Source organism: Brienomyrus brachyistius, chromosome 1 (genome assembly GCF_023856365.1).
Source record: "Brienomyrus brachyistius isolate T26 chromosome 1, BBRACH_0.4, whole genome shotgun sequence".
Classification (NCBI taxonomy): Eukaryota; Metazoa; Chordata; class Actinopteri; order Osteoglossiformes; family Mormyridae; genus Brienomyrus; species Brienomyrus brachyistius.
In genome coordinates, this window is record NC_064533.1 from 25,926,428 (window position 1) to 25,939,238 (window position 12,811).

General features: G+C 41.8%; 1 protein-coding gene across 4 annotated transcripts in view; it reads right to left on the reverse strand.

The window, feature by feature from the left end:
* Positions 1-592: 592 nt before the first annotated feature.
* The window catches only part of cdh19 (cadherin 19, type 2), a 36,871-nt gene continuing 24,652 nt past the window's right edge, over positions 593-12,811 (reverse strand). For 2 of the 4 annotated variants that reach the window (XM_048971916.1, XM_048971915.1), the window contains exons 7-12: positions 10,335-10,588; positions 8,026-8,162; positions 7,794-7,915; positions 6,687-6,804; positions 5,720-5,971; positions 593-4,142 (exon numbers count right to left, since the gene is read on the reverse strand). In XM_048971916.1, coding sequence (XP_048827873.1) covers positions 3,628-4,142; positions 5,720-5,971; positions 6,687-6,804; positions 7,794-7,915; positions 8,026-8,162; positions 10,335-10,588 — 1,398 coding nt within the window. In that variant the 3' untranslated portion in view covers positions 593-3,627. Of the gene's footprint in view, positions 4,892-5,719; positions 5,972-6,686; positions 6,805-7,793; positions 7,916-8,025; positions 8,163-10,334; positions 10,589-12,811 lie in introns of all 4 variants that reach the window. The other 2 variants (XM_048971919.1, XM_048971918.1) reach the window with 2 other exon arrangements.

Here is a 12,811-nt window from a genome sequence, read left to right on the forward strand (position 1 = left end):
GGTGCAGTAAGGTAATACTGTATATTTTAATAAAGCTTTTACAAGGAATTTCAATTGTCTACACCGTTCTGCTTCCGATCCACATAATCCCATGTAATCCCTATAATCAAAAAGAAAGCACACAGTCATATCACTTTTGGTATTTTGTAAAATCATATCTTGCAAATATAGGTGTATGTGAGTTAGAAAAAAGCATGAAACACTGTAAGAGTGTAAAAATATAGAACATTAAATGTGAAAGCTGCCCTTAGTGCTCTGTCTTTTCACTGTTGAATACCATTTCTTGTTAAGAATGCTTTCCAAGCTAGTGACAGTAACCAAGGGTTTCAGAGCGGTATGAAAAGGTCAATTGTCGAGAGACAGTTTTTCCGGACAACAAAAATTACAAGGCATTCAGATTTATGTTCTAAATTCATTTTAAAACATGACTGCATTGATTTTTTCGATGGGTGCACCAATTTTTCTACTAAAGTTTGAACTTACACACCGCACACTTGCCGAGTTTGCAGTTATTTTTTAGGTTTTATGTGTGTGATTTTCAAAGGGAAATAGGGAAATGCAAAATCAAAAGGAGAATAAAACACAACATAAATAAGTTGAAGTGGCTATATTTAATATAATTTAACGGTCAGTATACCTGAATAATATATGCAAAAATGTAATGCAGAAAAATATGGAGTGGAAAGTTCCTAAGCAAATAAACAGAAGCCCACAAGACTTTGTTGGAAACTGCTGAAATACTTACAAGCCAGACCGAGTCTTATCATTTACTATGCAGCATTTCTGAAAAGCAATGTCAGATAATAACTTAATAGGTACTTATTCAATAAATACAAAGTAAAACATACATATATAATAACAATATGCAAATATACAATGGAATGGTGTGAGAGTAACACGACTGATCCGGGGGCATTTACAGGGTTTGAAGAAGAAAGCTCGTTAAATGCTCTTTGTAATATTCCACATTTCCCACGAGAGAGACACGCATTAAATGCACAACTACCCTTAGTGACGAGCCGGGCACGTTCATGACTTTGGGGGATATCGGAAGACAAATTGCTATCCATTTGTGTGTAGAGCACATAACGCTTCACTAGTTTTGTTGTACATTTTATAATGATCTGGTTTATAACGCAAGAAGGCTTTGTATTGGAAGCAACCATCGGTTATTTTCTGTTCACCATCCCGGAGCATGGAGGAAGGGGCTAACTGTGCGTTAAATTGGGTTGAAATTGGGCAATGACTTTGGATCAGTGCACTCCGCAATTTTAATTGCATGCCCTTTTTACATGGGGCAAAGCTCTGTAATGTCAATGCACTCTCCAACATGTTGAGTGGATAGTTTCCATGCAGTAGAAGAACTCCTGATCTGCTTAGTATTCATACACTAGAGTCTCCTAAAGGTTACCATACCTAATTAGATATTTATGCAGGATTTTCAAAGGTCTTTCTGCTATTAATGATGTACCACTCCCGTGGGCTTCATAGATGGCATTTTGCCTGTGAATTCACGCCCTTCATAATGTTTTCATATACAATACAGTTGGGTATTTGAGGTGTGATGTAATCCCGATGTCAAATGTACACTGCAACAAAAATATCGGAGCTCCGAATTTGTATGGAAGCGTTGGTGACTCCTAAAATGAGTGTCTACTGTTTGCTAGAGGTATTGTGCTTTACCTAATATCAATTCCCCTTCATTTAAAAAAATATTATTGAAAGTGTTGTCAAGACAATAATACTCATCCCACAAAAGTAAAAAGTATCTATTACGAATCATAATGCCAAAAAATGTATATCAAACACTGTATGCAGATTCATAAAATGAAATGTATCCCACAGCAATTCAAGACAACCATTCTTTAGAAGCCAAGGGGTTACATTCTTAACATAAAATGGCACTTTTTCTCAATGAAGACAGAATTGATTTTACAAGAATCAATACAAACAAAAGCACCAGACGTATGATTTCATGTCATGGAAATCTTAATGAATAATTTGTATCAAAGTTTCTGCAACTTGTAAAATGAATGTCCATTGTGTGTGTGTGTGTGTGTGTGTGTGTGTGTGTATAGTTCCAGTAATAATTTTGGACACACCCAGAGGTGTGTCCAAAGGAGAGTGAGAGTGTAACATCACATGACCTGTCCACCTGATTTAAACACAGTAGAAATGGTTTTGGAGGAATTAACCAGTGAAGAAAGTATGGTCAGCCAGTCCCTGTGGCAATAGGGGTTAGGGGCCTCACTCAGGGGCCCAATGGTGGCATCATTCCGCCGACCACGTGATTTGAACCGGCAACTTCCCCACTGAGCTGCCAAAAGATTAATTTTCGTTTTTTCTTTAGTACTTTTTTTCATCAGTGCATAATTCATAGTGCATATATTATTTTATCATTCTTTGTAATAATTCTAAAATATAGAGAATTGTACAGATAGACCTTTCTAAGGGTTTGTGTGTCCAAACGTTCGATTGGAACTGTTTTATATATATATACACACACACACATACACACACACACACACACACACACACACACACACATGTGTGTGTAGTGCTCTACTGAGTATTAATAGTGTATCAAAAATCAAAAACAACATTGATCTTACCAAAGTAAGCAATTATTACAAATCTTAATGCCAAAAGCCTATATTAAACATCTCGGTATAATATTCATTAACATGACATTAAATCTGTCTTCTTTGGGAAAAATAAGAAGGAACGTTCAACATGCAGCCAAGCTGCTGGAGTGCTTTTGAATTTTACATGCGAGAATCTAAAGTAAGTGTGAATATTTGTAACCCCCCTTGTCACCTGGGACTTCATTAAACCTGAAGTCACAGGCTCAATATGTAAGGAGCGGCGAGATTCGCTCGAGGCTCAATCTCACAGCCCAAGACTTTGGCTTCCCTGTCTGCCGTGTCCCCTGTCAACGTTTGTAGTATTCGTTTTGTAATCTGTTTGTTTGTTTGTTTTTCATGCCTCCCACCCACCCCGGCTCCACAATCCATGTATAGTCCAGTCCTTCACAGGCATACCTCCTGACCACAACTCCCCAACTAAGCCACTCAACTCAGCTGTGAACACTACCCCCCAACTGTGGTGTCTTGCCCAGGGACCAGCAGGCTGAAAATCTCTCAAAAAACCCAGACCATTATTGTTCAGGGTGTTTCACATGTGTTCCACCCAGTCTTGCAGTATCATTAGATGTCGAGTTCATTTTCAACAACATTTGATTCCCATATTAAAAGATTTGCTTACCTTTACCCTCCCCCACACTTTCCTCGTCATCCCCTGCATTTTGTTTTTACAATATTTATTAGTGTGACTTCTTTGGAACTGTTTTATAATAATATTAAATACATATCCTACAGGAAAATAATACTGTATAACAGAACATGCTAGTGTGATGCACAAACTGTGAAAATGAAGGCACTGACATGTTAAAAGAGATGAGAATAAAAAAAAAACATGTTGAAATACACATATAAATGTCTTTTAACAAAGAGTCCCATGCTGAATACAGACAGAATGATGTTATAGGACAGCGTTTATTTTTTCTCATAAGCTTTTTCTTTCTTCTCTTGTTCCGTTTCCTCATTTGTGAGATCCTGAGGATCCTGCTCAGAAGTTCGTCTCCTCTTCGCTGCCCCCATGCCAGAGTGCCAGTCTCATGAGCTTCCTGCCCGAGTCCTGTGGCCGCTCTGGGCTCGGCTCGGATGCTGTGAGGGAACCCAGGGAACTGAGCGAGCCCACGGACGAGCCACTGCCCTCGAAGGCGTATGTCCGCACGCAGTCGAAGGGCGGGGCGAATGGGTCGGTGTCGGCCTCCAGCAGCCGGTCCCGCATGAACTGCCGGAAGGCCTCATCCTCCGGGCCAATGTGGTAGGACTGACAGAATGACATGCGGATGCTGGCCTCTACCTCCGCCCTGCTGAACCTGTGCCTGTCTCTTCGCTTCGGCTGACGCCTCAGGGGCACCGGGCTGTAGGTTTCCAGGCTGTTTGTGGCCTCCGGCTCGGAGTGCCGGAACAGCTTCTCGGGAAGGTCCGCCCACGCCGCCGGGTCGCTCTCCTGCTTGGCCTCATTGCGCTGCCGGGTCTTGTGGCTCCTCACCGCCAGTGTTAGCACGATGAGGACTGCAGACAGAAAATGGGCAGGCGGCTAGTGGATGATGAATTATTAATGGGGGGGAGGACGGGTCGTGACTGAGAGGCAGGGCACCCCGGGTCAACATCAAGTGGGAGCTGTGATCCAGCACAACGGTCGCTTGAGCTTTAAGAACACCATCCCCACTGGATTAATATACTATATCAGTACAAGGGCAACTATTTTCTTTTGTGTTTGCGTTTTGTCTTTAACCAATTTGGAGTCTACACAGCACTTTCAAACAGGAAGTTCACACAAAACAATTATCTTTGCAATAGGCGGTTCTAGGATTTTCTTCCTGGGGGTGCAACGTGAGCCATTCATCCATACAAAGCAATTTGTAAAAAAAAATATATAGTAAATAAATATATGTCCAATGAATTACATTGATATGACAAACAGATGTCACATTTTCAAATGTTACTTTACAATGGCATTATCAAACTTAATTGGATCAAATTGCATTTTTATCTGATGAGCAGGGGATGCATCCCTGGTCAAACTGTCTATGATCTCTACTGCCGATCTATAGTATATTTTTAAACCATACATATGATTTCCAATAAAGGCACGTATTTTTCTTTTGTTAAGCATTTAGTGGTGTTTAGTATTGGTTAATAAAACCCTGGTAAGTGACTGACCTTCCAGAAGTAAATGAATTAATAGCATTATACTGTATATGCACACTTATACTTGCCAGATTGATGGGAAGGTGTTTAATTAAAACTAATTCCATACTCTGTACAAAAAAAAGAGCAATTTTACAATTAGTGAAAACTGATGTTTTTTTGCCACACCAGAGTTGCTGTACTCTCAGTCACTATTAAAGACTTAAAGGCACAGTGCTTGGAAAGGCTTTCTGCCAGCTCTGTTTCTTCCTGAGCACAATGTGGTGTGAGGAAGACCTAACACCTACCACAGGAACAATGCATGTCAGCCAGTAACCTGATGGTCCCAAACTGGCCTGCAGGAGGTGAGACATCCAGACTTACTGGGGAGGCCCTTGTTTCAATTACAAAGCAACTGAGATCCAAATCTCAGATCATGATTGGGCACATGACTAAACACATGGGCACGGCTAAAGGGACACTCGCGTCAGCTGAAAGCTGATTGGCCCCTGGAATGCCACCTCCCCTGTCAATCACAAATTCAAATCATATCATTGGCTAATGACATAAATCAACTTCTTTGTATGAATTTATGAATTTTAAAATATCAAGGTCGAAAATGTTAGCCCACCTTAGGTGTGCCTAATAATGGATCGTGGTTATTGGAAAACATACTGAGGACTTGACCTTGGTGTTCTCAATGGTAGGTATAGGCATGCCCCCACCTCAACAAAAATCCTAGAATCGCCTCTGACTAAATATCTATTCAATTCAAGGCCATTTCAATTTCTTTTCCTCTATGAGTCCTCCATCGATACATAGCCTAGGGTTTGTATGAAATAATTCAGTACTGCAGTCTTGTTTTTCAAGTAAAACTCCTTCAAAATTCAAAAGGAATAAATTTACTGGCGAGCCCCCTTCCCTAATGTTGTTCATAAATATCACACAGGTGCCCTCACCTGTGACTGTGAGGACACAGACGACAATGGCGACGAGCGCGTAGACGCCGAGCCCCATGGAGAGGGCGAGGGCATGGACGCCGCTGCTGGGGCAGTGTCCTGCCGGCTCGCAGCTGCACACCGTGATGGTGAGTGTGGCCGTGCTGCTGAGCGGGGGGACGCCACTATCGGCGATCACGACGGGAAGAAGGTACTGGGTGCGGTCCTGCTGCGAGAAGGAGCTCCGGCGGGTCAAGATCCCAGCGGTGTTGTCTAAAATTAGCCAGAAAAGCCACAAGTAGAACGTAGTTTTGCAGCAGGCTGGAGGTAGAGAGATCCAGACTCATTCTGCAGCCTCAAAATCCTCACTTCATCATTCACTTTATTTTTAATATTCTTTAATTCATCAGATCACTGTACTTTAGATTTTCTAAGTCAAAGGAAATATTCAAAGGTTTTACTGTCATTGAGTTATACACTACAAGACTATTTATTTGTTCACTAATGTGATTTGTTTTCTGTCGTCTTATGGGTGATGCTGTTTTTAAAGTCTTGCACAAACGCTGTTTTGTTTCATTGTAAGAATGCATGTTTTAAAGTGACGATAATACTGTTTTTGACCGGATATCCAAAACCGAAGCAATCAAAAATGCGAAGCAAACGATATATACAAGAGGTAAGCAATATATGAAAGAATCGAACCGTATTTAAAAGTAAACAACAGATGGAAGTAGTCAAAATATTAAAGAAATGAATTATAAAGAAACAGACTGTGAATATAATAACATAAAGTGCAGGAATAACAGGAAACTTAGCTATATTTTCAAAGAAGAAGCTTCAGTGTCACCGACTTCGATCAGCTGGCTGGCATGAGATTTTCAATTTGGGACAAGTCTGCACTCACATACCCATATACAGATACACGCCAGATGCGTGAGAGTTGGCAGCCCCAAAGCTTAGCCCTCTGCGTGCCGTCCTTGTGTCTGACCTTGGTTGTCCCGAAGCGTGAAGTTCGGGTTGATATGCTTCTCAGGAATCATGGAGAAGTAAAAGTGGTGCCCCTCTCCAGGGTCATCCAGGTCCATGGCACTGATCAGCTGTATGAGCTGGAGGATGGAGAACACCGTCAGGGCGAGACCCGGTACAGTAAGTGTTGTGTCTGGTGGAGGTGGAGGACTTCCTCTCTCGGCGCTTTTGCTTTCTTTCATTAACCGGTACTTACGACAAGGCTTAGGCTCTGTCTTTATGTATATACTCAATCTCTCTGCGGCCATTTTGTCTGGTACACCTACTTGCTAACACCAACAGCCTGCGCCTACTGGGAACTGTGTGGCCACGACTCAATACACAGAGCACAGAGATGGGGTCACAAGGTTCAGTTACTGTTTGACGGAGCATTAGAGTGGGCCAGATGCTTAACCTAAACAATTTTTAACATGGTGTGATTGTTGGCGACAGGCATAGTGGTGGGCCCAGCATCTCGGAAACGGCCACTCCCTCGGGATTTTCACACACTAGATTGCTGAGAATTTACAGAGAATGTTCTGACAAAAATGACTGGGTAACACCTTACTTGAGGGAGCACAAATAACACAGCAGTACGCTTTTACTTAATGTATTACTTGACCAAAAACTGTTAGCTTGTTATGTACTGTTCTCATGTGCGTTCATCATTAATCAGTCATAGCGGTTCATGCATTCCATGTAGTTACTATATTTGCTAATGATTTGTACTTGAGTAGTAACTGAGTTTCTGTTACTTATGCCCCCTCAAGTAAAGTGTTACCACACCTTGCTGAAGATAGTGATCAGAGGAAGTGGCCAGACTCACTAAAGCTAACAGGTTGGCTACGAGCATAAGAGTATCATGGCCCAAATGTGATAAGGAATGTTTCCTGAACCCTGTTGAATCCTTGCCTCAAAACATTCAAGCTATTCTGCAGGAAAATGTGGGCCCTTCCTGGTACTAGACAGGTGTACCTAATATAGTGGCCACTGCGTACTGTATATTGACACAGAGTAATTACTTGGGGAAGGGATTGCATGATATTAAATGTATATAAAAGCAATCTATAATGACTAATTGAATGCCAACCTCTCCAGACTGTGCGCCTTCACAAACATATGGCTGGTAGACTTTGGCGAACTGTGGAGCGTTATCGTTGACATCCAACACCTTGATGAAAACCGGCACCGAAGAAAATAAACGATTCTGTTCTGAAAATGCAAAACACACAATACACACAGAGTTTGGGTACCATCATAATCAGTGTCATAATTGTAGTGTCTGTTCTGCAATACTGTACAATGTGAGAGGTTTGGCTTACTTGTTTCACTCGCAGTTACGGTAAAATTGTGCCAGGATACACTCTCCCGGTCCAACGATTTCACGGTAATAATTGTTCCATTGTTTGGATCTATTTTGAACAGTTTCTTCAGACTGGAGTCTCTATCAATATTATACCTGGAAAAAAAGACCACAAGGCCCAGAGTATTTTTTTTACTTCAAAAGAAAGTGTTCAAATTCAGTTCTGTGAGCAAGATGCATGTCGTATGTTTGTCCTGCTATTCTGTAAATATAATCTTATATTGCTAAATAATTTATCAGGTTTTACATGTAATAAATTAGCATATTACTTGATGTAGTAATTACATGGTGAAAACTGCTGGTAAATAATCCAGTATAAATAAAGAGGAAAGCAATTTATATTCTTTACGTTTTTGTGCCAGATTAGTCCACATTTTGCTTTTGTGCCTCTCTTCCCTTTTCAAAGTCTTTAGGAAGGACAATAATTGTTGTTTGCCTCATTGCAGTAGTTCCAAATCTCTGCTGACATTTTATATCCAACTGCAACCAAATCACTTGACATACTTTGCTTTTAAAACGCATGAATAGAGACCCAATATGGTTTTTCCTACATAAAAAGACTTTTATATAACACATATATATTCTGTTTCATATGGAAAACCAAGTTTTTGATTGACAATTTCAAACCTGCATTCATATTCAATCGCTTTTATAAGCAGATATAAAATATCGCAGCATGCATTTCATGACCCAGCTGCCGCAGTGCTGTAAACGATATCTGCGCCGTGTCTCGGTGATAACTGAAGCAAAGAACCTCTAGGACATACAATACTGTGCAGGCAGTCCGACAAAATTATGCTTAAATGATCTTTATGTTGGTGTAAAATTGTTTCATGTCTTTTCAAAGCGTGCCAGCGTAGTCATTTCAAAACCTCCAAAAATCACCCCAGTGTTTGCAGCAACCATCCAATGTGTTCATGTATTTGTTGGATCAACCAGTAGCATACCATGTTTGGCTAATTAATGCCTGATCAAATTATTTCACTAATTACGTTACATGGAATGAATGGGGTGCCCCTGAAGTGGTGTTCTGGCCATCCAATAAGAAACTATAGTTATTTTTTTGTTGTGTTACTCTTCATCTGAAAATATCCATCCATCCATCCATTTTCCAAACCGCTTATCATACTGGGTCGCGGGGGGTCTGGAGCCTATCCCGGAAGCAATGGGCACGAGGCAGGGAACAACTCAGGATGGGGGGCCAGCCCATCGCAGGGCACACTGACCCACCATTCACACACACATGCATACCTACGGGCAATTTAGGTAACTCCAATTACCTCAGCGTGTTTTTGGACTGTGAGGGGAAACCGGAGTACCCGGAAGAAACCCCACGAGGACATGAGGAGAACATGCAAACTCCACACACATGTAACCCAGGCGGAGACTCGAACCTGGGTCACAGAGGTGTGAGGCAACAGTGCTAACCACTGCACCACCATGCCGCCCCTCTGAAAATATTATAATGCTATTTATTTATTTTTTTCTGAGCAAACACACTTACTACCCAGCTAAATAGTTTTAATTGTACATTAATAGTTTTAATTATGAATTTTTTCTGACTGATTAGCACTTTTGCATAGTACTTTATCTATATGTATAATATATTTAGAAATGTCTTTCAATTCCTACATGTTTATTTGATGGAAAAACAACGAACTATCTTCCTGTGTAAGACCACACATTAATGGGTTTATAAACTCTCAGCCCCACAGCTCATAAGCATTAGGGAGAAGCTCTGCATATGAGACATAGTCCAAGATTATTATTCCAGAATTTGATTTGCAGCGAGGTAGCAAACAGTCCACACTGCTTTGTGCTTTACCAGCAACCGATGTGCATTTCATAAAATCGTACCCGAGCTGAATAACAAACTAACACGCATCAACATTATTACCCCTTGGCCTGAACTGGTGGATTTAACCCGGTGATTTCTGTTTGATAAGGGTTAGCAATGAATTTAAATGGAATCAAGAAGGAGATTTAAAGGTATGCTATAGTCACAAGGTTTCATGTCATGCTGGAGTAATGCAATATAACCGTGGAGCGAACACAGAAATAAATAAATTTAGGTGCCCAAAAAAACGAGTGAAATCATTTGAAATGAAACATTTTGCCACACTTGTGTTGGTCAATTCACAAAGTGGGCTTGCAAGACACCTTTTCCAGACACGGTTTACAAACAAGACCCCTAAGCGTTTGTAAGGATGACAATGGCTTTCGGCATGCCACAGAAGTTCGACGATAAAGGAGCTAATCTGGCATCACCTAATCGAGTTATTGGCTGCATCACGATCCCTGGCACTAACGGTGCCGACAGTCGTTCCTGCAGCCATATTTTCATGAACCTTCCACTCATACTCTTGAACAGGAAACACCGGGGCTTCATCCACGTCTTCCACGAAGATCTTCACGGTCGCCTGGTCCCGGAACTCGTCGTAGCCGAGATAACGAGTGTCCACTGGATCATTTATGGCCTCTGCGATGATGACAAAGCGCTTCTTGGTTTCATAATCCAAGGTCTGAGGAGACACATTAACGGACAACTGAGCAATGTACAGTAGATGAAATTTGCCATACTGTGTATGTGTGTGTGCCCTGTGATCCGTAGATGCCATCGTGTTCCTTGTTTGGTACCTTGCACTTCGTGGGGTAAGCTACAGGCTCACCCTCACCCTAAATAAGTGAACTGGAAGTAATGGATATACTCTATAAAATTGACTTATACAATATTAATAAAACATAAATATAATAAATTATTAAAGACAAGTTTACAGCTTTCAAGCACTATTTTAACACTTTCCATTGGGAATACAGTGGCTATCTAAACAGTGCTCTGGCACCATACCTGAGATTCTGCTGATATATACTGTAGGTTGGGGCAGCCCTGAGCAGGTTCAGTACTGTGAAAAAGTCTCATGGTGTCAAAAGAAATGTTTAAAGCCATTTATCTGTTCAGCATTAGAATATATGAAACTCAAGACTAATGCAATAAAAACTAGTTAGAATTAGTAGGTTCAGTAGGTTACTGATATCTTGCTGGATGGCTGGATGAGCACCGCTTCAGTCCCCTAACCTCTCCTCAGGGGCACCCCAGTCAGTCCATTTATTTGTTACATTTCACCACCAGCTCAATCAATTAACTAATTTCATTAGTTAAAAATGTCAGTGAGATTTTAATTAGCTAAATGTGGTGTGCTACTGGTCAGGTCAAAAATTACATGGATGTGTTGGATGGTTGCTGCAAATACTGGGGTGATTTTAGCAGAAGTTTTAAAATGGCTAAGCTAACACAAAAAAAAAATCAAAAAAAAAAAAAAAAAAAAAAAAAAAAAAGGATTCTCGTTTGGCTCTCAACGGAGGCGGTCGCACTTCTTACCCTCTCCCTCCCCTTATCTTCCCTGCTTCGCTCCTCTCGTCTCGTCTAGTCTACTGTCTTATACTGTGTCTGTGAAGAGACTCTCTCAGCCCTGCTCTCCAAACCACGAAAAATTATGGATTTGATCAGCTGGTCTCTCAACGCAATTGACACCATCTTCTCGACGAGAAGCCTAGGGTCGGGGGAACCTGACTGTCCTGCAGGAACGTACGCAGCTGGCTACACGATGGACGGATGGGAGCGGTGGAGGGTCGTGTGCCTGGCAGCTCTTTCCGTGGAGGACATTGAAGACATCTACCTATTCGGAACCATGATTACAGGTATTATGCTGATTGGCTTAGGCATTGCCCTGGTTTATCAAAAATTGAAGAAGACGGTGACAGCCTCTCAAAGCCCCACTAGGCTGGCCGGAATGATATTGGATGGCGGAGATCAGCGTGGACATTAGAGGAGCTGGAAATTTCAGCTCCTCGCATGGAAACCCAAACAACCTTATTCTATCAAGTATTTGGCTCCCCCATATCAGCACTGGCCTTGGCCAAGGCTGCTGCTGGAACTAACAACTCCCCCAGAAGAACAAGGCAGTGAGACTCTCTTGCATTCCTCTCCCCCAATCCCAAGGACTTACCCTCCCCCCATCCCACGCCTTCGCCGCTTCATACCCCCAGCGTGAACAGGTGGGTCTGTGACCAGCGCCTCTATGGCAGCAGGACCGGATGGCTGTCTGTCTCTGCTGGGTCACCTCCACACCCCCTTTCCCCTACCCGTTGCAAGTCGTGTCATTTTTATGTAAGGTGTAGTGCCCATGTGCTTATGTTGCTGAGGTGTTTTTTTCGGTTCCCACAATGTACTCCCTACTGGAGTGCAATCTGGGGGGTGTTTTTTTATTCTCCTCCTCTCCCACCATGTTATCCTGTTTCTATTCTTCTCACTTCCCCTGTCTCCCGACCGGTCTTCCCCCTACTGTGATGTCTGTGTATATGTAAGGTCGGTTGATGGCCTGCTCTTCACCGGTACTTGTGACTGGTGCCATGGTATATTGCATCAGCAATAAAGGGCTTTTCCAATCCAATCCAATCCAATCCAATCCACTTTGACAGGCATAATATCATAGATTCACATTAACATGAAGATCATTTAAACATCATTTTCTTTGGCTACCTAAGACTTTTGCGCAGTACTGTATATATTTACAGCAGCCGGTCAGTGGATATAAACATTAGAGTTGCTGGTCAGTGGGTACTGTATATAAGTTAGAGCCACTGATCAGTAAGTATATACATTAGAGTTGCTGGTCAGTGGGTATATAAGTTAGAGCCACTGATCAGTGGGTATATGCATTAGAGTTGCTGGTCAGTGGGTACTT